The following is a 27,048-nucleotide window of genomic DNA, read 5'->3' as shown; positions in this document are numbered from 1 at the left end:
CCTCAGAGACATTTTTTATTAAATCCTGACTCATTTTTAGAAACTTTTTCCTTGAAAAGTGCGCAGTGTGCTAGCTGATTTACTCGGCTCCGCTTGCAACATGCTTTAGAAAATATTTCCAGTAATAGTTGTTTCTGTGAAAGTAAGGAAACATTTGACAATATAAAATTATCTCAGATTTTGATCCTGAAAATTAGTAGCACATTCTTACTACAGTTGACATGCTGATGAAAAGGGGGAATGTATATAGGAAATACTTTGACTTAATCTTACCTAGGAAGCCTTGAAGCAGCCAAAGCCCCAGATTTTAGCTAGCATTTCTTTTTCTCAGAATAGTTGCACAGGATACTCTAATCAACATAGCCTTCTCAACTATTATGAAAATATTTGCCTGGACCAAATGCAACATGAATTACCTTAATATCACCTTTTCACTTTTTTGACCACAGAAGGGCATGTTTATCCTACAGTTTTGCATATTGTTTGGGGTAGAGAAAAATAGGAAGGCCACAGCTACACCAGAACAGTTTGGTGCATGGAATAATTGTGTCAGAAACCCTCCAGATGTGGATACTAGAAAAAAAATTATTTTTGGTACAATTTCTACTGATTTATGACCAAGTTAATTTAAACTAACAAAAATGCTGATTAAATTGTGTCTGCACTAGGATTTCAATTTTATCATAGATGTATCATAAAGTACAGCATCTGTAACTAACATTGGTGGGCATTTCTTGTATAAACTTGGCTCAAAAATCTGGGAAGATTTTAAAAAGGCCAAGATCCACTCATAAAGAGACTTGTTTCCACAATTCTTTGTCATTTGTGCATTTGAAAAGTCTTCTTCCCTGCAAATTTTGTAATACTGCTGGCTGGGTAGTTGAAGGAAATGTAATTGCATTTATCTTATCAAAAGCCAGGGTGAAGTTCATGTCTCTTTGGAGTGATGGAAAATTTACCATATGCATCTGGATGCATAATGCTACCCTGGGATTTTGGAGGATAACGGACATAAAATATGCCAAGAAGCCTTCTTTTATTGTTTGTTTGCTTAGTATTTTCCCTCTGTGAAATTTATTTTTTTAAGCTTTTTTCATATAGCCATATTTTTAAATGCCCCTCAGTTTGGAAATACACAATTTATTCATTCTATTACTGGTTTGGGTTTTTTTCCCCCCATACAAATCTGGGATCTTTAGCATTGATGAAAATTGCTTATAACAGAAGTATCGGAATATATTCAGGTATACTAGAGTTAGAAGCAATTACTTATGCTTATGAAAATAGTTTTACCATATTTTAAGTGTCCTGCAAGAGAAATCTTTTTGCATACCATGTCACACGTTTGAGTTTTGGCAGGTTCACAGGCGTGTACATCACCAAACAAGATCTGCCATAAAGATAAGAAATTCATTTCTCTCTTGCATTCCTTATTCAGGCAGAACTCCAATTCTGGGTGTGGAAGGAATGCAGAGCTGGGCCTAGAGCTTGTGTCTGCACAGGTTAGAAATGAACTTTCAGTGTCAAATTTGGATCAGAATCTGCATCTGTGTTTCACTAGAAGACCACAGATACTTGAATCCAGGTTTCTGGTTTGGTTGTTCTTTGGGGCTGAATCAGTCTTTATTTGCAAACTGATCCAAACGTCCCCTTAATTAGTTCACAACCCTTTTGTTTGGTCCCATGAGAAGCTAGGTTAGTCTTTCTTTAGGCAGTAGAGCCTTCCCAAATAGACATTGTAAACTAGAAATGTAGGTACTTATAATTTTCTTAAAAATGTCCTTTGGGCCTGAAATTTCTTGTGCTTGGTTTCAATCCAGTATTGAATAAGACTGGAAAGTCTGAATAATGTCAGTTCAGCTGCGTTTGAGTTATTCAAGTGCATTTAAAAAATATGTACTTTCCACTTACATTTTTTCCATAATTCACTGCACTTACATAACCTCTGTTTTATTATTTAAATTGCTGCAGACTTGAAGAGGGAAAAATCATTCTCCAATGCTGGGACTCAACAGATAAACAGGGAGGCAATTCAAAGACCTCAGTGTGCTTTAATATTTTAATGTTTACTGCTTCAGTGTTAGCATGAATAGGTTTATAGTTCTACTAGTGCAGGCAAAATATAATGTAAATAACCCTCACCTATGTGCTGAATTTCTGCAATTTTTACATTATGTAATTGAAATTTCACAAAAAGAGTTTAGAGGGCTTCTCTGGATTATAAGGAAGGATTTTGTTTGATGAGGTCTGTTCAAATAGTAGGTCAGGGTTTTCAAAAAGATTTGACACACAGAGATATTCCAGATGCATATGCAGCTGCTTGAGGAATTACAATAGAGTGGTAGCCGTATGTGAAAATGTGGCTAATACTTGATCTATACAGAAGGTTCACAGGCTTTTCTAAAGTTTTGAAGACAACTGATCTGTAGCGTTAGTTACCTGGTTTTTACAATGGAAGACAAAACAAAAGAGCAGTTAAAATGGCTGGATCGTGTGTAAAAATGCATCAATTTAATTCCATCAGTAACATCTCAGCTTCAATGTCACTATACAACAGGTTTGTTGTGTGTGAGTATATATATATATATATTTATTTATATCTGCACATCACTGTGTGCCCTTTTTCATACTTTTAGTACAATAGTGTGTATATATATATATATGTATTTTATGGAAAACTGTCACTAGGCTTTTGTTATTCATTGTCCAAAATGGAAGCCCACACAGTGATCTTGAAGGTAATGTCACCTTTGAAGAGAATCCTGCATGTAGAAAGCTTACAGGAAATACTACTTTAATTAACCACAACTCCCACTGAAACAATAGAGCTATCCTTTGTGTAACTCTGCTGAAGTCATTGGATCTTGTTCCTAATTCCACTGAGGCTGAGTTGTGCCCCTCCCTTTTCTGAAGTGTTCACATGCCAATGTGTTGTGCAACCAACATAATTTGTTAACAAATAAAGACGAATTTAAATAACCTTAGAAAATCAGTGCAGACATCCCAGCTGCCTGCAAACAAACATCAGAAGTGCAAAACAAGTAGCAGTGCAGAGTATCTCAACATTGCTTGGGGTTTGGGTTCTTCAAGAACAAAACCACAAGTCTAAGAAGTATGTACTTTGCAGGAGAAGGCTTTGGATGAGAACATATACTGCATCTTCTGGTAAGATCTCCAATCCAGACATAATTCCATATCTGCCCAGCCTAGTTTGTTTTCTCAAGAGATGTAGTAGTACATGATTAATCTTTCCCCTGTATGTGTATGAATTTGACTGGTTTTAGTTCCATTTAAAGCAATAGCAAGTATCCTTTGACCTGTAATTGTCAGATTATCTTTACAATACAGTAAAACTGTAGCTTATTGTAAAATATTTCTCTTGAGTAAGCCAAGTCATATGGAATAAAACACCATTTTTCTATTATAAGATTGAATGCACTGTCTGCCATTACTGCTGTTAACTGTGTCAGGATCTGGATTTAATTCTGGATCTGAATTAGTATGTTGTTGGAATCGCTTGTCAACATGGATATTTTGTATCTGGATGGCCATTTCTGAATTTTGAAGATCACCCGAGAGTGATTTGCTGCCAGTAAGTTCTTGATCTGTACATTCTCAATGACAATTCTGTAGAGGATCACAAATGTGAGTTCGTAAGATCAATGATCTGTGCACTGGTGTTTGGAGGGTCATATTGCAAGTGTGGGAAAACTGCCAGGGGACATAGAACATCACAGGGACGTACTGTTCTATCTACTGCCTCTCCAGCCAGGCATGGTTCCTTATTAACGGGAAGGCGTATCACTGTTGTGCTTACAGCACCTTTCAGCGTTCTGGACGCTGCTGCCATCCTCTCAGGCTCGTCTGGCAAGATGTGTGATGATTATGTCTTTCACAAATCATGCCTGTCTGATGCCAAAAAAGCAGATCAGTACATACATAGTGCCTTTGATATCACTGGAGTCATCACAGTACTGTGATATGTAGCTGTTTGGCCTACGTGTTGTCCCAAAACATAAAGTTCTTTGCTGGTGATCTCATCCGTTACCAGGACTCCTTAAATTATCAGTCAAGCAACAGCTGTGTGAATATGGACTATGCATGTGTCCGTCCATTTTTGTGTTGGATCTCTCTGCAGCTCTAATAACTATAACTTGATGCAAACCTGAGTGGCATTTCCCTACATACCACATCCTGAGGGTGGCTGTTGTTTGTCCTCATTCTATGAGGACAATAGGAGCCGATGAACTAAGGTTCAGTATGTACAGTGAACTGATTGATACCTTGGGTCTTTGGCTTGTTGGTCTTGGGTAAGAGCTCTTTACTCTCTTGACTCAGTGTGCATGTTAGCATTACAATTCACTCCTTCCGTGTTGAAAGGAACTAAGAGAACTTTCTTACAGGGAGCCCAGTGTTGTCAAGTGGCACGATCCTATTCTGCAAGAGTAGTCTCAATTATTATTGGCTTGTAGGTAAGTAATAGAGTCTGGGTAACACAGACTAAGTCAATTTACATCACAAAAATAGGTCTTGTTTTATGAGGCATGAGGGACTTGCCCACAGATTTTTTTTATAAACTGAAAATTGTAGTTGTTCTACACTTGCCATGTAGCCATACTAACCTTTGTTCTGTGCTTAAAGGTAGTACTGCTATTATTTCATTTCAATTGAGGTTTTTTTTAATGTTGTAGACATATGACATTAAAAGCTTCTGCAGCTGTATTGATATGGCAGTGTTGTATGTTAATACAATGTTTTCTTTTTCCCTGATGCTGTACTAGCGAAGTTCTTGTAGTATCTAACGAGACACAAGTAATAAGCCCCTCTCTACAGCTGTTAAGTGCCTGTCTATATTACAAATTCCTTTCCTCAGCTAAATTAGGTTAAGGACTGTGAAAAATGGTTTCTTTTACCAACATGGTTACGTTATCAAAAGACACAAGCATTGAAGCAGTTGTGGTGCACAGTAAACTTGTGCATGTGTTAGTACTAATTGTTTTAGGTCTGAGGGATAGTTTTAACTATGCTGATAGGAAGCACAGGCTTGCCAAGTTGCTCCATTCATTTTAGGAGAACTTTAATGGTAAATAATACCAATATTCTGATAGCAGCGAGGTGCTGGTAGTAGAGATACACAGATGATTTTCATGTTGATTTTTTTACATTATCTGCAGACTACTAATACCTTTCAAAACTATACTGGATGTATAAAAACAACAAACCTTTCAGGTGTAGCTGTATAGATCTGTGTAAAAAAGTTTCTGGCATAGGTGTAAGCATTAAGAGGAATGTTAAAAGGTGAAACTCATGAAGATACAGCTGTGCTGGCAAAATACATAAGAATACTCATTTTGCCAGGATTGCCTGTGTCTTTTGGGGTGAGAGGTAGAAACAAGCTGCAGAAGACCTCGGTTATCTCTTCTGTTGGAGTTTTGTTGCTGTACTTACACATAGATGCTGAGTAAACCAGTCCAAGAACTAAGAAAAACTCCTTGCAATGCTGAAAAATACGAAACACTGAGCAGATGTGGCTACTTGTTGCAGTAAAAGCTTTGAGTCCTCAGGGAACAAACAATTGGGTTCACAGTCTTTGAAGAAGTTTGACAGAGAGCTGATTGATTTTTTTTTTTGTGTGTGTGTGCACAAAATTGAAATGCATTTTCATAAGTGACTCTTGCCGTGTTTGTTGATGATATTCATGACATTTCAAGGGACCTTCAAATTAGATTAGCTTTTGGCCTAAATGCTGAAGTGGTTTGATCTCAGCTGATCCTGCTGAGCAACTTCTGCTTAGCACTTCCAGTTATGTCTGCCTATTTTTTTTTTTTTCCCCAGTGAGTAGCTCTCTTGTGCTTGGGCTGGGTGATATAGAAGAGCCTGACGTTTCCAGGAATTTATCATCTCTGGCAGAAGTCTTGTTAATGTCAGTTATTGATAAGTGGAAAAGTAAACATGTGGCTGATTAGGCAGTGCACTTCCAATGGCTTACGACTGGTCTGATTTCATATAACAGCACACAGTGGTCCTCCAAAGAAAACTTGTATGACTAATTACGTTTTAAAATTATTTTGACTGTATGATTTTGGTTACAACTTATTTATCTCTTGCTGCTTTCTAATGTACACCTTTTTTTCTTGTTTACAAATTTCAGTTGCATTAGAGATATAATTTTCTAGTCTTGCTAGAAATATTTCTGATTTAAGAAGTGTTTAAGAAAACATTAAATTTTTAACCATTAATGAATATGGAAAGGGAGTTTTCACATGCCCAAATAGATTCTTTCTATTTGCTGACTGTGAAATATTTGAATTAAATAGCAGTTACAAAAACAGGCCTGAAGAAAGGAAGTTTATAAAGGCCATGGCAGACCTGCAATCAGTTATTCTGATGGAAGGCATCACCACTGTCCTTTAGAGATGTGTTGTCAGAACTGTTTGTGTAAGCTCTTCCTACCCAACTTCCAGGGAAATAACTGCTTTAGAAAAAACACTTAAAATGGTAGCCTTTGTTAAGCTATCTTTTTCAGGCCAAGATAGTTTTAACGGGCACTCCATGGAGTAATGATCATTGTGGATTTTGTCGTCTTTCCTCGGCAAACTACATCTAGAAGTCAGTGCACAAGACGTCTCTTCTGATTTTATGATTTCCGAAAGAGTATTGCTGTAATTCTGTTTAGGCTTGAAATAATCCAAACTAGGCAGAACTAGACTGACAAAACTTGAATACCTGGTTTAAAAGTAAATGTTGTCCATTTTAGACTGCATTTTGCTTAACTGCTCACTTCCCCACATGTATCCTAACTTACATTAGTCTTTAAGCTGTTTCCAAAGTCATCTCTTTTTGAATGTTTAAGAAGCAATTAGTTCCATTTTGTTTTGTTTGGACAGTTTGCAATTAAGCATTCTTTCAAGTGGGCTTTATTTAGCTAATTCCATCACAAAAATAAGCTCTAAGGGGACGAAGAGAAGTTCAAGCTAGCCAATGTTTATTTTTATTATTAATAATTTATATTATGGTAGTCCCTGGGGGAGCTAGGGCCCCACTAATCCCAGTTTCCTCTGCATGTAATGGCTGTGTCTCACAAAGCCTTACACAGCAGAAGATTCTTTTTTGCTGCTGTTAATTAGTGCAAGGGACCCGCTCTGTGTTGCAAGGCAGTGTATTGATGAAGAGCATTTAAAGACAAATCAACAATAATTTTTTAAAGAAGCTTAAGCCAGGAACCAGAGGGAAAATGTGATGCATCTTTTCTATAGAAAGCCATCAGTACTGCATTTTTCCAGTGTAAGCACCAAATCATGACTACAAAGGTCTTGTTCGTCCTCTCTCTGAAGTTATGGCAATGCCCCCAGTGACTCTGATGGGAGAAAGATTGGGCAGAGAAGCGATGGTCCTAAAAAACCCCATCTATTTCTGACTTAGCAGCAGAAGACACTTTCAAGAACACGCTAATAGGCAAAGTTAGTTTCAAAAATTTACATGTTTGGTCAGATTTCTATCAGAAGTTATGGTTTTCACAGCATCTGATCTTAAATAATTGGTTTACTTTATGTTTTATATGTCTTGAAAGAAGTGATTTAGAGTGCTTTCGCACCTGCTAAATGCAAAGGAGACACAGAGCCAAATCCTGGACTTCTGTAAATCGATTGATTTGAATAGCAGTTCATTTAAACTGAGGGTCTGGCCTGCTCTCGATGGGAGGGAAACCTGTGCGAGTTAAGTGGATAGAACTGACAGTGGGATGCACAGGGTCACAAAGTTGGAAGTGCCTTGAAGATGGTGTAGCAGTGCAAATTTTCATTGTTGGCAGAATCACCATCCTTTTCCCCTCCATTTATGTGGAAGCACCAGTCTCTTCTGTACTCTTTCCATAATTCCAAATTCAAAATCTAGACAGAAGTTTTCCTGACCTATCTGTTCCATAATCCTGTCCTCATTAGTTCAGTTTAAAGGGGGTAACACATCTGTTTCCAAGTACAGCTGTGTGGTTAGTTTGTAGGCCTTTTTTTTTTTTTTTTTTCTCCATACAGAAATCACTAGATCTGGCCATTTAAGACACAGATTTTATAGGAGCTGGAGTTGGGCTGTGCAAAGTTCACCTCATTAAAAACAAACCCAAACCAAATAAAAGCAGAGAATAACAGCATAAAAAATACAGGCCATGAATGTCAGAGCACATGTATTAGGAATTGGTAAGAAATAAAGGGGAAAGTACAGATATATCAACACATATTCAAAGGTTCTTGTTTTTTTCCACAAGTTAAGTTTACATGCTTGTGGAGTGTGTACAGAAAGGGAACACTGGTGAAGAACACAGTGTTAGGATTGCTATGACAGCTACCCTAAATTGTTAGAAAACAGAGAGTTCAAGCCTGTGTTAGAAGATACTGAGTAATTTCAGCCTAAATAAAATGTTCAAACACACCAAGTAGTCTTTTGACACTTCAGCTGTTAGCTGGCCAATAAAAGACATTCTAAATTGTCTTGATTTTGATATCTATTTCTTAAAAAATACACCCTTTTTCATTATCTTAAGATGAGTACTGAGATTCACTAATCAGGAGTGGAAATACTGACTGAAAAAACTCAGTCTGTGTCTATTCAGCATTAAAGAAAATACTTTGTTTTAAAACATAAACCTTTTCTCTTTCCTATTTCCCTCTTATATGACATTTTGTATATACTTTTCCTCTTTTTCCAGTGTTCTTTGGGATACTGATCCTAACTTAGCAACTTCATTATTTCTGTTGCACAAGATTGTTTTGGTAACTTTTATGGGAATAAAACATGGTTGCCATAGGAAGTTGACTTAATGGTTTAGTTCTTAATGAAGGGACAATTTTCTTGATCAGACACCTAAATGACAGACAGTTTCTCCCACTTCAGAAGCATGCCCCAGGACACATACCAGTGATTCACAGACTTCAGTTTTTGAAGATAACAAAGTACATCTCACATAATGTTGCACATCAGATTTCACTATTACTGGAAGTTTGTCATCTGTTTTGGTTATTATGTATCATTCTCAGCATAATAGTCAAAACATGTAGCTATCCACCATGGTGATTTCTATTGAAGCTTAGACTTGGGGCTTTCCACAACCCTAAGGCTGAGACACAGGACCTTCCTTATTTCCTTCCTTATTTCATACTTGACCTGCAAATGGGCTTTTAAGAGGCTTCTGCATTAGCTGACATATGGAGACAGGGTCACACCTGGTAAGTCTATCTGTAATACACATTCACGCATAGATTGGGGCAAACAAGGAGAATGAGAAATCTATTACAGAAGAATGTTCTTTGGTGTTCCTAATTAAGAAGAAGGAACCTCTCAAGGATGGAATTGGTAGGATTTAGTGCCTTGCTGCCAGGCAAATTTTCCTTTGTCAGAAATGGAAGAGCCAGTTCATCACTTGTAAATTGCTCTCCCTCAGCACCATCTGCTTCTTCTCTTGTTAGGAATTTGTTTTTAAGTATTCATTATAATGTAGCTAACTGCAGACTCAAATTCTGCCAAAGCTGAAAAAGCTACAAGTCAGGCTAGCGTGTGGAGCCTGCCACATTCCTGAATCTCTGATTCAGGCTTGCAAGTTTGTCATCAAGTTCGAAATTGAAACCAGAGAAGCTAGCAGCAAGCCCTGTGCTCATAAATCAGCTGATAATGGGTGAATTGTTCTGTGCCTTCCCCTGAGAAGGAAAGCAAACTCAATGCAAAAGTGCTCACAGCAACTAGAAGAGCTATGATGTAGGCAAGCATGGAGAAACTACATGTGGCTGTATGAATATGCCACATACTGGCAAAGGAAGTAAAAGAGGATTTTGGTTATATGCAATCGCTGATTCTTTTCTTATTACATTACCAAAAAGTTACAGTGGGATTTACAGCCAACCTTGATTCCAAGTACCAAACATCCATGAAAGAAATAGGCATAATACATCAGTGTGTGATCCATGACAAGGTCTCCTTTGTGCTTCATTTGTTTGATATCTGCTGCCACTAGAGGGAGGTGCAAAATTGACCACAAAATTATGTCTTGAAAAATAGTTTCCAGGTCATTAACTAAGTGCAGGCCAACATTTCTGCCCGGGATTCTACTGGAAATCTGGAATAAATGACTGTTTAATTTCCTCTGGATGTGCACCACTGTCACTGAGAATAGAACTGGGATCTGTATGCTTAGATGCAAACTAATTAGAAATACAGCAACATTTTGAATCACAGGCTTGAAAAACAGGTCATCTTGGACTTGAAAGTTGAGTCCTGTGTTCAAAGACCTGCACTGAAATGGTTACATTAGAGGCACTACCTCCAGCACAGGAGAAGCTATCAGAGGGGACTGTTTATGATATTTAAATTTACTGCTGCACAGGAAACCTGGACTCCAGAACTTCATTTCCAGAAGGTGGCATAAAGCTATAGAAGGGCCTAATGACTAAAGCAATAACTTGGATCAAAGCTGTTTATCTGATTTTCTTTTTATGGCTTGAATACAACTAGGAGGAAAGTATGTCAGGTATGCAGTATTTAAATATATATTGCAAGAGTTGAATCTGCCTAGATAAAATTTGCAAAAATACCAAAATGAGTTACACACTGAAGCACCATCTTTCTAAATAGTATAAGCTATGAATGTAATTCTTATTAAAAATCAATTGAACTAGCTCCTAAGAGCCCAGATTACTTTTGAAAATGGTATTGTATTCCTGAATCATTTGAGATATTCAAAATGCAACCTGGCAGATGTAAGTTTGATGCAAAGTAAAGGGCCCATCTAAAAATCAGAGTTAAACAGATTTAGGCGAAGAAGTTCTGCAGAACACATGTGCAGCTATGTAGAGAAGCAAAATCTTCCACTTGCAGCAAAATTGCTACGTAACTGCACACATTGCTTAGTCTTACAACAGCAGAAATGTCTGGTGAATATGAGTAGAAGAATGATTGTTCATGGCTCTGTGCAGCTACATACAGTGGACTTTACAGCACCATAGCTAAAATTACCTCTTCGGTAGAAGATGGTTTCCTGCGTGGATTGCATTTTTCTGTAAAGAAAGCTGAACAAGTTCAGCTGTCTACATTGTTTTATGCCCATTATAGAAACAAGGCAGGAGAAAGAAATGATCAGGTGAGATGGAAGAGCAGGAAAAGTGCAAGGGAGAAGCAAAATTTACCTCTTTGTGCTTCAGAGACAGATGACAAAAATACTAAAAGGAAAAATTTTGAAAGCTCATCATAGGCCTCCATTACCTCCATTTTCACAAATCTGTTTTACCATATGTAAACAAAATATCAAACATACATTTCCCCTTTCTGTAACTGCAGTGGCTTTTCCCCTGTCTGCGTGGTGGGCTAGTTACAGGTTAGATGTGTTGGTGTGAGACACCAGTTTTAGATAAATGATATCCACAAGTCACAATTCCCAAGTTGAAGTGAAAGTCACAATTCCTAAATTGAAGTGAACTACATATAACCTTTTCAGATTCTGCTGTGAATCCTTTCCACAGGAAGGATTTATCTGAAGAAAGGATCCCTATTTGAGTGTAATGCTGTTTACTGAGATGTAGCATCAAGGGCACTTTCTGTCTCCCTAATTCAAATTACTTTTCTTCTCTAGAAAAATAACCAGAAAATTTTTTCTTAGTTCTGCCAATAACTGTATAAATAGAATGTTTGTCTTAACAATTGCACAAAAAATGCTTAAAATTGAAGGGGTTTTAATCATAAATTTGGAATGTTTATCTAGCAAAGTAGACATTGCTACTGAGGTCAATGGTTTTTCTAAAGAATGCTCAAGAGCAAAGATTAAATACAGTGTGTATTTTCCCAGTGGATTCAAGACTGCTGTACACAAGATGGTCACTTCATTCTTTCTTCAGTCAGCCTTCATTACATCTACCTTTAAGAGTAATTAGGGCTGAGTCATGATGTTATCACATCTCAAGAGTTTCATTAATTTTAATGGTCTGGATTCTTTAGATATCCAATCCTGCAAAGTAATGTGCCAAGGTCTAGAAATTTCCAGCCTGTTCCATGGTACATTGAAATCAAAAAAAGCTTCAGTGGTTCAGGCCCAGATCAGCCCTAAGGCTTTGCTGAAAATGTTTGACAGTATTGTAAGAATCTGATTATTTTTTTTTGACAGTATTGTGGCAATCTGATTTTTTTTCTTTATCAGTGTCATAAAAGACCCAAATGCCATTGTCTGCCGCAAATGTTTTGAAATGGATACCACCCATCATAAGCTTTCAGAAGTGTTAGTTAATTCCATTGTTCCTGACTTTTGAAATAAATGAGGGGAAGAACAATAATTGTGATTACATCAATGTGATAGAATACAAATGTAGCCCAGTTTGTAAAATCAGCCTTTAAATTTGACTTACGTTAGAAATTTTCTGGTGTAATTATGTTAGGGTTCTCTTTTCATCTATTAAGTGTTTGCAAAATATATTTCTATCAGCTGAAACCCCAATACAGGTGCAATTACAGCAGCCAAACACTTATGGCGGTGGATTTTGTAATAAATTCAGGGAAGTGGAATGAGTAACTTCACACTTTTGACTGGAAGGTTTTTTTGAAACAGCAGATGATTAGTGGGAATCAGAGATCATATCTGGAGTAAGTCCAGAGAATGTCTCTAAAGTCCCTGAATGTTCTTCTACTTAATCACCACTGATTTTGGTTTCGTACAGTGAAACTAGAGTTTCAGTAGAAATGGTATAGAACCAATACACTTTAATGGCAAATTTGTTTGGCTGCCGTGGGGCTGAAGTGAATTTTCTGAATGCTTTAAAAAGACTTTAAAAAGATTTAAAAATCTTTAAAAAGATTCTAGGTGGCAACCCTACAATAAAATCTATGTACTCTGCTATGCAGAAATCTACTAACTAAGATGATTCTCCGTATAGGCAGAAATATAAGCCACATATTTTACGGTCAGAGCTGCAGTCCCTCCAATAAAATGTTGAGCACATCTGATACTGAGAAAAGGATTATGTTGTGATAGTACAAAATGAAATCGACTGTTCAGTTTCCACAACTAGAAGATAGAATGGCTCTATTGCCCTTCCAAGTAAAGCTAATGTAATATTTACAAATAAAAATAATAGTAGTCTAAAAATGTAAGTTAGCATCAGGTGGTCAGAGGAATTGTCATGATCAGACAATGTATCCAGAATCACAAACATGATCCTAAGACGTTAAGTGATTGACATTTGATAGTTTGTGTTCAGTCATTGTGTTTATTTCCTATAGTGACTAATAATTTACTTCCATTTCAAACTGGCTTTTATTTTGTTAGTCAGCTGCTGCTTGCCAAAGCCAGTGAACAGCGGGCACTGGCATACTAGTGACATATGTAGCCCCTTGTTGACTGGGCTATCAGCTCGATGTGTGTGTCCACAATTAGCTGAAGGAAACAGAAGTCGGTACAATTTTTGCAGACACAGAACTAGAAGTAAGTGTGTGTCTCCTATAACCAACTGGTCGTTCACAACTGGAACATTATAAATTGTAAGGAAACATGAATACCTTACTTCAGCAACAGTTCATCAAGTTCAAGAGAACCTCTTGGAGGTACTAAAAGAAAAACATGGCTACTAATTTAAAGTTCAAACACAAGCAGAAATATTTTGCAAGAAGTCAGTGAGTCATATTTTCCTCATAAAATTTTTGAAACCATTGTGCCCAGAAACAATTAAATATGTGACTAGGGCTGGAAAAGTTTAGCCATAAACACAAACAGACACCCGTTTTTTGTTTGTAGAGGATGAAGGTCATTCGACTTGAGGAATATCCTAATACTAACAGAGACGAAGCAGAACATGCAGTTTGAGTGTACTCACTGCTGATTAGAACCTCACGTTTGGCCTGGCATGCCTGGATACTTGGTAACACTGAAGGTTAAATGCTAATAGTCTATTATGGCAAATCATTGAAACAAGGATAAACAAACATACTCTGATTTGAAAAAAATACTCTTTTGATTTATATTAAAAATACATTTCTGAGACATGAAGTCTTAAATCTTACAAAATTGCACCATTAAAATGCTCGAGACGATTAGTACCTGGCAGTTTGGAGGTCTGTGTAAGACTCAAGCTTTATAAGACTGTTCAAGACTCCATGTTTTTTTCCAGTAGTTTGGTGTTTCTATTGCCCCTGGCAATAGACTCCTTCAGTTTGGCCCAATGTTTTTGCGCTCCACATATGCCAGCCCCTAGCTAGCTACTGTATTCACATTCTGTGCTTTTTGGGAAGATTAAAAGAGAGGAAGTTCCTCTGCTCCCCAGGGTATAATACCTGTATTTATGAGATTTGGAGACATTGGCCTACACAGCAGAGGTTACAGGTAGGAAGACAGATCTGAACTCAGCGTGTCGGGGGTCCTTATCTGATTTATTTCTAGCCTAAAGGGAAAGTTGAATCTGAGATGAGCCCAGATGCTTTTTCTCAGGAGCAGTTGTAATGTAGCTCAGCACTTTTATACAGACACTCTGGCTAGCAAACCCCTCTGTTTAAACAACTGCATTTATAAATCTTCCTTACAAATAAAATGTTGTGTTGACATCCTACTTACAGTCTTCTATTCAGAAGTGTGAAATGAGCTGTAAGATTTGTAGGTCGCTACAAAAAATAGATATGCAGGGTTGTACCAAGTGGTATTTGACTTTGTCGACATTATTTCAAAGGCAGAAAGATAACCCCCTTTAATGGTGCTTTCCTAACATTATTTAAATTCTCTTCATTCTTATAAGAGGGAACTGTGAAAATATGCTTGTGAATTGCTTTTGAATGTAGCTATGCGTTACAGCAGAGCATGACACGGTCAGTGGCCTTGAGGACTGAGATTTGTGCAGTTAAACAAAACAAATGACCCATGAGAATTTTTAAGTGCTTATGGCTATGAGCAAGTGAGGTCCAATTCATGTCCCATTTCTACTAATTTGCAACAGCCTATCTTCTTGAAGACCAGGATTATATTTATGAAAACACATGTGGGAGAAGAATCACGTCTAGGCAACTTAAGCAATTCCTTTCTTTCACCAGCTGAGTTTTGGGGCTCTGTACGTTCCCAACTTAATTCTTCACATCTAGAATACAGTATCACAGATTTTTACTTTGGGAGTCTTCTCATCGTTTCCCACTTTCTGTTCCCTCTGAAGGGTCTGCCTGTTTTTGTTTGCTTCATGTCTATACGATTCAAAGGCTTTCAGTCTCATGCTATGCAGACTTTAGGAGTCCTGTAAAATTAGACAAGTTTTTCCTGCACTTTCTTCTTCCCTTTTACTCATGAACTAACTTTCCTAGGTTAGAGGGTGGAAGAATAGATCCTGGGAATCTAGCTTAGCCTTGATGAGGGATGTGGTCAATAACCATGAGGCTATTCCTTTTGTTTCTTCCGTGAACAGCTTGTTACACAATTACATTTTTCAGTAAGTTGCTTAGTTTTTTCAGTCTAATGATCTTTTTGATGGGATGACTGTTCACAGTCTTATAAACATCTGCAAACTAGAGGAAAGAATAGAAAATATTTTGAAACTTTAGCTGTGATATTATGCAAGTACAATCTCTGATTGAAGGTGTTAAGGAGGCATCTTTTCAAAGCAAGAGAACTTAAGTGCTGTACAGTTTGATTAAACGATCATTAAGGTGCACCTATTTTTTTCCACGTAACAGATTTCTGTTGGTACTACTGAAGCTATGGAGTCATGTGGACTTTGATGCACTGAGATTCCAAATACCTAGCCATGCCCAACAGCTCTTCTGACAAATCAGTTAGCTTGCAAAGCAGGTAGTTGTTTAACTCTGATTCATGATTTTCACATCTTTTTCTAAATCTTTTGCCTGTTTTTTGCAGATCTATTCATGAGCTTGGCACAGCCTGTGGAACAGGCAAAGAAATGGGAGTGTTAGACCTCAGCCCAGGGAACTGAGTGAGTGGCTTCTAATGAAATAGTCAGAGCTCACTGCAGGGTCTCTGCTTGTGGAAATCCACGTCAACTTTCCTTACTGCTTTAGTAGATAGCGATACCTAAAGCATAGTCACTTACAGTAATTCCCTGTACTTGTAGACTAGGCCAGAATTAGCAAAGCACTCTCAAATCTCACTTCTCTTGGGAAGTATTTTTAGCCATTCAGTGCTTTATATGCAGTCTGGAAGAGCATTGAGTTAGGTTGCTCTCCAAGTTAGTGGCAGAGCCAGGAAAAGAGTCTTGACATTTCTGGGCTTCTAGTCTAACTAATTCTAGCCATGCTGGTGGGATAAGGTCAGACATAGGGGTTGAGTGCAGATGTTTCTTTATAGTATCTACTCTGATAGATGAAGAGCTCACTGTTCTTCACAGCACATTCTGTAATGTAGGACAAACTTTGTGTGGAGCATGTAGTGCTGTTTATTGGAGTTTGTACTTCTCTCTACAAATAGATACTCCAGCTTTTTGTTTTACTCAGTTTTACTCAGTTGTGATGTTTACATTACACCAGCTTGACAGGGGAAGGAAGGGAATTTTTCTGTATATTAACTGTCTGGGTGATTTTCTACAGCTGCTTTGAAGGATATGTCTGTTACTTATATTGTAACTTGGATTCTATAGACATATGGCAGAGAACACAATTCTCCAGAAAGCAAAAGAGTTTGACTGATGGAAAACAGAAGAGAGCAATCCAAAAGAAATCCAGCCAGAGGAGGAGCATGAACCTGAAATTTACTGTTGAAACCAGACTTGTGCCTTGGGCTTAAGTGCCACGCTCAGCCAATTCTACCATTGACTTCAGTGTGGCTCTGCACAGATGTAAGGAACTGCTTTTTGGACCTCACTAAGTCTGGAGTTTAAGTATTGTTCTGGCATCCACACTGATCTGGAAATACACCGGTTGGCCTGAACTCCTTAAGCAGTGGGACAATTACAGGGTTCTTAAAAAAATCAGAAACGTAGAGCGTCTGTGAATTGAGGCTATTCTGGCTTTTGCATAGTGAGTTTGTAAAATCAATCAGAAACTGAAGAGGGCATGAGAGATTTCATTTTAGAATACTCAGTCCCATATTAATTGTATTGTAGATGGCAACAGAGGAAACATGTATAGCAGACAAGTCTTTTTTTCTGTTTAATCTACTGTCTGTTGTTCTGACTTTCCAATTCCATGGAACTCAGCACTTGCAGCAACAGAAACCTGAACTGCCAAGAAGGTTTTGACTCATCTGTTTTTCTGTTTATTTCAGAAGCTGATACTCTTACTGACTGGCAATCATGTCGGTCAAACTCACATTTGTCTCTCCTGGTGATGGGGGTGGTATCAGCAGGAGCTGCTCCTTCACTGGATTCAGCACTGTGCAAAGCAGAAAATTAGCGTAAGTAACTCAAAAACTAAAGCACCTGATCATTTGGGCAATGGACGTTAGGTACTGTGAATGTATTTTTTAACCTAAGACATCTATGTGTAGAAGCCGTTCCTTGATTTTTATCTTAAAACTATTGAGTTCATGGGTCATGGTCATGGTCATGGTTCACTGATAAACAGCTATACTTCACACCATACTATCTTACTGCTGTATACATTGTACTTTCAGAGATGGCTGGATTTCAGCAGTTAGGTGTCAGGCTGTTAAGAGCATCCATTTCTTCTAGAAAAACGAAGGGCTGTGACCCTTCCTGCTAGCAGCCTGGTAGTAACTGATGTTTTCTGACTAAAACCTTCTGAATAGTTATGGTAATTAAAAATTTGATAGATCTTTAAAAAAATGGGGCTGTTAGGGGTGAATCCTGGCAAAATATGTAACTGAACACAACTCATGTTCTCCTGGAGTCGTTTAGGCAGAGCAGCATTACATGAGATGAAGGGCTGCGTTCGGCAGTGCCACAAAAGAGGCAGGGAGGGATGCAAACAGGCCAAGAAGGCCACTGCAAATTCACTGTTATCAGCAACAGGTCTATAGTATAGCCAAGGCTGCAGTCCAGTCTTTCAGTCTTCAGTTGAGCGCCCTAACTGCTAAACCATCCTGCACTGTTTTTCCCTTTTTGCTTATCATAAGTTGTTGTGTAGCATTGCTCTATGTAGATAACTGTGCAGCTTTTCCACTGGAAGTGCTATTACTTGTTTTCTGAATTTAGTGATCCCTGTATAGCCTGTCAAGTGCTTTTAGAAGATATGATATATAAATGGAAAATTAATATAATCTCTGACTTCCAGTGCATGTTAGAATAATAACAAAGTGAATAATTTAGCTGCATAGTATAGAAGTATTGGAAAGTATGCCTCTAAAAGTATTGTACTCAAAAAAATCCTATTGTGTATTAGTAAAATACCTGACTCATGTCATAAAACATCTTTCCAAAGACCCAAATGACTGAAATAACCTTTTGGTTAAACACAGCTTGGTAAATTATGAGCAAAAATGAAATTCTAGCATGATTGTGATGTAATAAAGAAGTCTTCACATTTGAATAAATAGATCTGTTGTGGAAGCTGAAAAATAATATTACACCTAGCAAAGACTGGACATCTGAAATCAAACCAATCACTAAGATCTTGAGAAAAATACTATCAATACATTATATAAACAAACTTGAGCTCAAGTACATAGTGGGAGTTCTAGCAGGAGCAGGATCTACCAGGAAAAGTGTTGAACAGCTGTTTTTCCAACAAAGGCACAGTCCAGCAGAGTAAGAATGCTCCAAACAGAAGAGTTCATATATCCCTTAAGATTATTCTGTTACTTTTAGCTGCAAAGGTTTTATAACCAAATGTCTCTATGCATTTTTTATGATGTTGCTTTTCATTATTAGTTTAGACAGACTGCTTTGTTCAGGAATCACTGCAATAAGGAAAATTTGTGTACTAGATACTCCGTCACAGCCCAATGAATACCGGAGAGCCTTCCCCCAGCGTAGTGAAGAAATTTTTTAATCACCCTTTCCTAACTTATCTCTCCCTCAGGCACTGTTGCAAAACACAGCAGGAGATTGCAGGGGCCCTATGCAAGGTCTATCCAAAAGATGACACACAAATCAGGTCCACATGGAGATTCTTAAGCAGTTGCTAAATATACTTTTGCATTTCTTTAGCAACTTCCTTTGGAGGCTCTCAGTCAGACACACTATTTCATTTTTCCTCACAATGGTCTCCACAGGAAGTAAATATTATTAGTTATCTGTAAAGTGGGAAATCTGATACTTAAATTATGAAGTTCACAGGGGAAAGCAGCAACATAGCATCTAGCTTTTAGCTACTGTCCCTAAAGACCCATGTCAGTTACTTAGCTTTTCTATTAAATGCATACAAATGGGATTCTTAACATCAGAGCACTGAGTACATATGGGCTACATCAGATAGCAGAGATACTGAGGAAAACCGCAGGTTTTAAATCCCAGCCTATCTATATGCAGTGCTTAGATGCTATACTTTCAACTGAAGGGAAATTATTTCCCGAGTTAAGGATTTGCTGTCCAAAACTCTGAAGGTAAATACCAAAGTCCACTCCTTTCCAAAAATAAACAAAGCCTAGGAGTAATTTGGGCTTTTTAATTTCAAGAGGTAGAATTATCTTCTATCTTCCCCGTGGTATCTTGCTAATTAGAATACTCATCTAAGGCATGGGACTGGATGCTATTTCCTTCTTTCCATGAAAGAATTTTAAGTGTTGATCCTTCAAGGAGATTCTTTCAACTGCTTGACTGTTGGCTAGACTGTCCCTTCCAGTGTTATTCCTGTTGAAACCCTCTCACTTTGCATGCAATACTCAAAAATACATTGTAGGTTTCTAATTTAACAGTTATGGTCCTTGTTATAGGTGACCTGAGCTCCAAATGATTTGGTTAATTAATACTTTACATTAAGCCATCATAAAAAACCCTAAGATAATCATTAGGGTGAAGAAATTAAATATCCAGGAACGTTTAGCAACATGTAATTTTATCAGATTTTTTGTAGATTATAAATTTTAAAATGGAATTAAGTAGAAATTTAGCACCAGGATAAATAATGTAGTTACTCAAAGAGTTTCTGTAATAGGGCTTGAACAGTTCTCAGGTGTGCTGGGCCTAGGATTTAATCAGCAAGCTTAATAATCTCTTTAGGCCTCCAGTCACATGCCTAGAACTTAAAACAGCCAGTGGCTTAGTGTTAAGCCTGTTGAAGTTCATCATTTCTCCAGGTGAGCTGAATTTAGGATGAGATTGTGCTGGAAGGTGGAAGGCTTCTCTGAAAGCAACTGCTTGGCTTGGTGGAATGGGAAGCTGCTTTAGATATTTTTATTTTAGAGGCTTGATTTATAGGGAGTATTAACAAAGCCAGATCAGGGAGCCCCAAGACTTAGAGGAGTGTACAGGCAGAGGTAAGCCGGGCAGGAATCTGACAGTATGAAAGAACCATTTGCAGAGAGCTCGTTTTCTGGTTTGAATGTTGTAGATTATGTATATAAAACTAATGGCTTGGGGTATTCTAGCTCTTTAGGTTAGCACAAAAAGTCCTGTGAATGGGACTTCTGTTAGAAACAATATTTAGTGTAGGTTTTGCAGTTCCTTTTAAAAGCAAGTGAGGTGTTAGACACTGAAAAAACACCTTGATAATTGTATCTTGTATGCAGTCTGGGTTTGGTAGCTTGCTTTTCTAAAATGTGGTAGGGCTCTAAGCCATCATTTAAATGGATGGTGAATGCAGGCAAAGAAATAGCTATTTCTAAAGGCTTTTTATGTGGGCTTTATCTGTTAGACCTTGAGCAGGTCGAAAGCTTGTTGCATCGTTTTCCTGAATTGCAGGTGAGAGTCAGAGTGAGATGTCCTTGTCCTGCAGCATGGCTTACTTGACTAGGTCTGTAGCTGACCCAGCAGCTGGTGTGAATGTGCACACAGAAACAGGGCCTTAGCTAGTTGCTGTGCATGTCTGTTAAGACAATCGCTAGTAGTGCGGACATTAACTTGTTATTAATTTCTTATAAAAATGAGCTTTTCTGTTTCTTGCTCGGTGCCCCTCTCCCCTTCCCAAAGAAATCAGGACCTGCACAATTTTTCTTTATTAAAAAAGGATAAAAGAGAACCACTAGGCTTCTCCAAGTCTGTGTAAAGCTTAGAGAAGATGCTTCTTACTGAAATTATTGTTGAAAGTCACAAAATCTTGCAACTTTTCTGCACTAGGTATTTAGGGCTGAGCCTTAACTTTCTAATGTTATCTGTTAAAGTATTCTCAAAAAGAGCTTTGTTCTTTTGAGTAAAGTTATATGGAATTGGACATATAACTTGTAGCCTGAAAGCTTTGTGGGTTAGGCATCTCGCTCATCCTAGGTGACGGGTTTTGCATCTTTCCCATATTTCTCTTCTCTTTTTACAGAAAGTCTCTCAGCAGAAGTTCTGTGAGATCAAGAATGTCACTGAAATCCCCCAAGGCTTATAATTCACTACAGAAGGGGGCAGTTATCTGGGGTCCAAAGCCACTGCAGGTGAAGAAAATTTTTGAAGCTTTGAAGAAAGGACTTAAGTAAGGACTTTTAAAATACTGTGATTTGCCTTGCCTAGTCATGCTGCTTGTCTGCTATCACTGTTCTCTGTCTGGCATCTCTAAACATGGGTAGTGACTTTCCCACACACTGGCTTGGGACCTTGCAAAACAAGTTTCATTCACACTCAGACAGTCTGCTTGCAAGCAAAGCACTCTGATGTTTTTGTTTGTTCCTAGTTTGTTACACTTCACTAAAAACATCAGTGACAGGTAGAACTCGGGGGAGATTCTCACTTTCTTGAGGAGCCACGGAACTCTGTTGAGGAAGGGAGGTTTTCAGAGCATGCAGGGTGGCATGCAGGAAGTCTGCAGATCAAGCAGAGACTTGGATAGTGATGGGACAGCCAGACCTGGGGGGCGATTGGCAGAAAGTTTCTGGAGAGGGAACTGGGTGGAGTTTGTTTTGACTCAATAACTGACTTAAAACCAAATCTGAAAGCGAGGGTGTGCCCTACAAGGACACAGTGGGGAGGCTGGTCATAAACTGTTTCTACTCTCCCTATGCTAATTAGAGAACACTTAGAGTTAGATATTCTAGTGGGTTTTTTCTTGTTCTTTTCTTTTTTCTCTTTCTTTTAATAGAATTAAATGCTGGAGTTCAAAAGTACTCTTTCATTTCTGGGTGGCTTGTTGTAAGGGAAAGGTTTAAGCAGATCCACCTGAAAACTTCAGCTGACTTGAAGTGGTGAAACAGCTGTAGTACAACTCCATCTTTTTATGGCAATATAACTAACATTATCTTGCTTTAAATAAACAGTCTGAAATAGTGCTACATTATGGTTGACTAAACAGTTAATGTTGCATCAGTACAGGCTTGAGTGAAAAGGCTGAAGGCTGATTTTTGTCCATTGTCCCCATGTGGCAGATGTGGGCAGACTTAGAGAGCTGAAAGGATGGGCTAGCAATCTGAATTTAGGATATTCGGGCTCTGAGGGAGCTGTCAGTTCCTCAGAAATTCTAATACTATTCAGTGTTAAAATGGCAAATAAAACATGGGTGAGCTTGCTCTCTTGGTATTATAGACCAGAAAGGAAGTGGTGCTAGGTGCTGTTTGCCTCCATCAGTGACTGAAACAGGCCAACCTTTAGCTGGGTCCTGAATTCTTACTACGTAAAAATACACATCTAATTGTTACAGTTGATGTTGATAGGTCTACTCTAATGTTGTAGGAACTTTGTTACTTCATTTACACTCTGAAGCTACTATCAGAAGATAAAATACCTTTCTTTAGATCTGTAAACCCTTTAACTCTTTCTGCTGGCATCTCACCAACTTAACGGTTCCTTTATGTATGTTACTGCTGTCCTCAGAATTTTGCTACTGTATTAATTCTGATCATAGTTTGCTTTCTTAAGCGAAGACTAAAAAATGCACTGTAATAATAAATTGTAAACTCAGATGTGTCACATTGTTATTCTGATAAAAGACTATAAGTCTTAGCACTAGGAGTATCAGTCAATGTCTTATTAGTGTATTTAGATTTAAAGCAAATAATGAAACCAAATGTTTTTGCAGAGTTTAGAATTTATCAGAGCTTAGGGAGGAGAAGCTATAAAGTGGATCAGAACTTGTTCCCAGTTCTGCCAAAACTAAGGAGCTAGCTAATTGACTGAAGTAACCTACAGAAAACAACTGTATCAAATAGCAATGCAAAGCCCAAATTTTAAGTAGATGCAGACTAAGTCCACTTGGTGCTGGAGTGACTTGAAATTTTAGTACAGAACGTGCTTTATGTCCTATTTCTTTATAGCTATAGAAAATAATTCTTTATTCTGTTTACCATCTGGGTATCATTCCAATAACTCTTTATTCTGTTAATCATCTGGGTACATCAAACTGGCAATTCTAACATACTTAAATCTAAAAGGTAAGTGAATTCTTTTCTGCCACCAGCCTTGGCTACTTCTGCACTGAGCTGTTAATAGGTACATGTAAAGAGCAGACAACTGAATGCTGGAGACACTGGATGTCTTGGGAGAACTGGTTTTGTAACAGTGAGAAAATTAAACGCATCAAAGCAAATGTGAAGAAGTGCAGCTGTCTAAAATTAGGTTATTTTGACTGCTCGGAGACTGTGTCTTATAATGTAGGATTTACCAGGTGACTTTTCTTCCCATTTAAGCATAAGAGGAAAAAGTTACCTAAGTCTGCAGTGTATTAAAAGCAAAGTTGGAAGAAGATGGTCTCAGCAGAAACAGTTTAAGGTCCTGTGGGATCTCCTAAGGGACAACCCTTGCATGCAAGCAACTCTATAGAAGCCAACTGGCATCAAGTGCTTCACACCTTGCAGGATAATTCTCATTCTGGAAAAAGTAATAGTTACATTAAGAAGTTGTCTAGCATAATAAAAGATGGTATTCAGCTCTGTTTGCTATAACACTGAATGACACGTCCTCTCCCTTACATGTGGAGTACTCCTATGAGCTTGGTTTCGTAGTGCACGTGTTTCGTGTTGCAATTCTTTGATATTGTAAAATAGAGTTGGTTGATGAATTCTTACTCCTCAGTGACTGTAAGAGACTTGCTCAACAAATGAACTGATCCTCTCTAATTTACATAAAACTTTCCAGAGGACCAAGCAGGAGTAATTAGAGAAATCTGAAAAGGAGATATGATACGGGTTCTGTGTGTGTTAGAACTTGCTGTTTTCCTCCAACATCCCTCCTTTTCTCTTGCCTTTAGTAGTACTTTCAGCTCTACTGTCTTGTTTTATTTTGCCTCGCGTTCCCAGAATAAAGCCTATCTTTCACTTGCATGGTCTATTTTAGATGAAGGGAAACAAGAAATAGAGAATATCTGAGTGCAGTGTGTACCTGTATATACCTTGGACAGCAGTGGTGGCTTTCTTGAATTGCACTGTAGCATTCCACATCCTGGAGGAGTAAAAACAATTCAGGAGGATTCCTAATATAAAGCATCTTTAAATGTTAAGTAACAGTAACTAGCATCTTCTGGCACCTGTTGTGCACAGATGCTCCTCTAGGAGTGACTTTGAATTTAGGACAAATATTTGTCTATGGAAACGCCCTTTGTCATCTGTTGACCCATATCCCTTTATATAGCCGTTTACATCTCTAGAGAGTGAAAGGAGAGAAGCCTTCCTAGTGAAGGAGGTTGCTTTATAACATTCTGCTGAAAAATTCTTTGAGGAGATGTTACAATGAATGTACCAGAAGAATGTAACGCTGGGTTTTCTTCCTCTCCAGTGAATACTTGGAAGCACATCAGGCTGAATTGGATTATCTCTCTGGTCGACATAAAGATACAAAAAGGAACTCCAGATTGGTAAGATATTTTTTATGTTAAATACTTTAATGACCTTATTTTTAAAGTCACAAAAGTAGATGCTTGCTCGCACCTGGGACTCTCGGGGGTCTTCCAGTTAGAGCACTGAGGTGAGGGCCAGCAGGGTATCACAATTGGAAATTTACCAAGCAAGTTAGCTCTAGATGTGAGAATTAAGCTTGGGATTTTTCATTTTCAGTATCTAACAGTGTTCTTCAGATAGTGTTCCTTTATGGGAATGGTATCTCCTTGTCTGTTTAGTGATCAGTGTTCATACCTGACTCTGCATGGGACAGAAAAGGTGATAAAGATTGGGCTTTGTTTTCTGTAGTTGGTGAATGTGTCCTTGTAACCTAGATTCTGTCATGTTCACAAGTCCCTAGAAGTACCTTCAGCAGCAGTGCTAATGAAAAGACAACTGGCAGAACCAGCTTTGCCTTTCATTTGGGAAATAATATCTAGATTAAAAAAATAAATATCTGAAACTCTCATGTACCATGACCAATATCCAAGTCCTTGTTGTAGCTGGTGGTGAGACTCTTACTGTCTCATTTAAAGCATCTGCAAAAAGCAACCAACCATGAACAGAAAATGAGACTACGTCTAAAAATGTTGAACCGTCTTCTTGTAGTAAGCAATGTATCTTAGTGTAACTTAGAGTTCTCAATAGTGTCTTGCAGTAAGTATGAAAGTGTTGCTAGTACGTACAAATACACGTGCTCTTCTGTTCAGCCTGTGTTATTTCTCTTTTAGGCTTTCTACTATGACCTGGATAAGGTAGGACTATTGAGGATGAGATGAAATGTTACCAATACAGAAAAATGGATGATGTGTCTACTGTGTTACTTAAAGGCATGCTTAAGAAATAATGTCTTCAATCCCCTTCTCTCTCCCCTCTTCAAAAGCAAATCCGCTCTGTGGAGAGATACATCAGGAAACTGGAGTTTCACATAAGCAAGGTAAGGGGTTTTATATCTTATACATGTAAGGCTTACGCTGCTATATAAGCAAATTATCCAAATAGAAAGTACTCTGACTAAAATTAATGTGAAGGGGAATAATGCTGGGTACTTTCTGAAAGCTGTAATTGCTCTTTTTTTACAGAAGGAGATTTTTATTTATTTATTTTCTTGAATGGTTCTATTCAGGCTGAATGTTGGGCGCAACCCAGCCTGAGTTTGCCTGTGAAGCCAGTTTGCATACTCTTAACAGTTTATTCAGAAAATGCTGCTGTGGGAAGACTTACGTGTTCACCCCCTGCTTCCCACAAGGGGCCAAATGGGCAGTTCTGTAGAGTGCATGTCTGCTCTCTGCCAGCTTCTTCCAAAGGAACAAAATCTCTCCTCTGACATGGCTAAAGGTGTAGGTGTTTTATTCTGTATTGAAGGAGTCAGTTTTCTGCTCCCAAGTAATCTTTCCCTGAACAAAGTGTTACTCTGCTCCTTGTCTCCTAGTCTGATAATAGCAGAGGTAACTGTTTTTCAATATCCATGCTTTTTTGCAGGTATGTCGACAAACTGTTGCACTCCAGTCAGTCTGTAAAATGCAGGAGTTGCACCATTCTGCAGTCCTATGATAGTGGGATTTGGTTTTATGTGGTTTGTGTGTTTTGTGATTTTATTTTTTTTTTTTTTTTCGCCAGGAAAGACTACTGATGTTCTTTTCTAAAACTGTGCCAGGGTAACTATTGTTCATTCTTCCCCCACTTCCCAAATCATAAAGGTAGAAGAACTCTATGAAGCTTACTGTATCCAGTGCAGACTACGAGATGGGGCCGCTAATATGAAACATGCCTTTTCCTTGTCTCCTTCCACCAAGGCCTCCAGAGAGAGCCTAGTGGAGCTTTACAAGAACTTCCAAGAATGCACAGAGGTAGGAAATACTGCACACATGTAATGAAGACCTGGCTGTTCATTAGCAAAAAATGTACTAGGACTTGCTGATGGCGTTTTCTAATGGTGCGGGTTAAAAATTGAACATGTGAATGAAATATAAGTACATAATGTGAACTGAAGCTTGCGAGACAAATACCTTACAGGCAAAGCTCCTGAATTCTGTGCGCTTTTTTGCTCTTGCTCAGCTTGGCTTCATGCATTCATGAAGGCAAGTGAAAAATCTTTTGAATTTCTGCTTTAATACTAGGGTTCATTATGACTTCCACTGGAAATAATGGGATGAGAACTAAATAATGAATTTTATGTTACTTTTACAAAACAAGTAGTGGAAGGTAACTGACAATGAACTGCTCAAGTAGTTCCACTCTTCTGTGAAGCAGCA

General features: G+C 38.1%; 1 protein-coding gene across 6 annotated transcripts in view; it reads left to right on the top strand.

Annotated features, from left to right (window-relative positions):
• RIPOR3 (RIPOR family member 3) overlaps positions 1 to 27,048 on the top strand; it is a 53,585-nt gene that overhangs the window by 4,374 nt on the left and 22,163 nt on the right. For 2 of the 6 annotated variants that reach the window (XM_080405118.1, XM_080405121.1), the window contains exons 2-7: positions 17,216 to 17,344; positions 21,319 to 21,465; positions 24,693 to 24,771; positions 25,525 to 25,548; positions 25,677 to 25,730; positions 26,494 to 26,643. In XM_080405118.1, the coding sequence (XP_080261244.1) occupies positions 17,244 to 17,344; positions 21,319 to 21,465; positions 24,693 to 24,771; positions 25,525 to 25,548; positions 25,677 to 25,730; positions 26,494 to 26,643 (555 nt within the window). In that variant the 5' untranslated portion in view covers positions 17,216 to 17,243. Of the gene's footprint in view, positions 1 to 4,403; positions 4,473 to 15,853; positions 15,930 to 17,215; positions 17,345 to 21,318; positions 21,466 to 24,692; positions 24,772 to 25,524; positions 25,549 to 25,676; positions 25,731 to 26,493; positions 26,644 to 27,048 lie in introns of those variants that run through there. The other 4 variants (XM_080405119.1, XM_080405120.1, XM_080405123.1 and 1 more) reach the window with 4 other exon arrangements.

This window comes from Falco punctatus, assembly GCF_963210335.1.
Source record: "Falco punctatus genome assembly, chromosome: 10".
Lineage (NCBI taxonomy): Eukaryota > Metazoa > Chordata > Aves > Falconiformes > Falconidae > Falco > Falco punctatus.
Note: the sequence above shows the minus strand (reverse complement) of the source record. Positions and strands in the feature narration are given on the sequence as shown.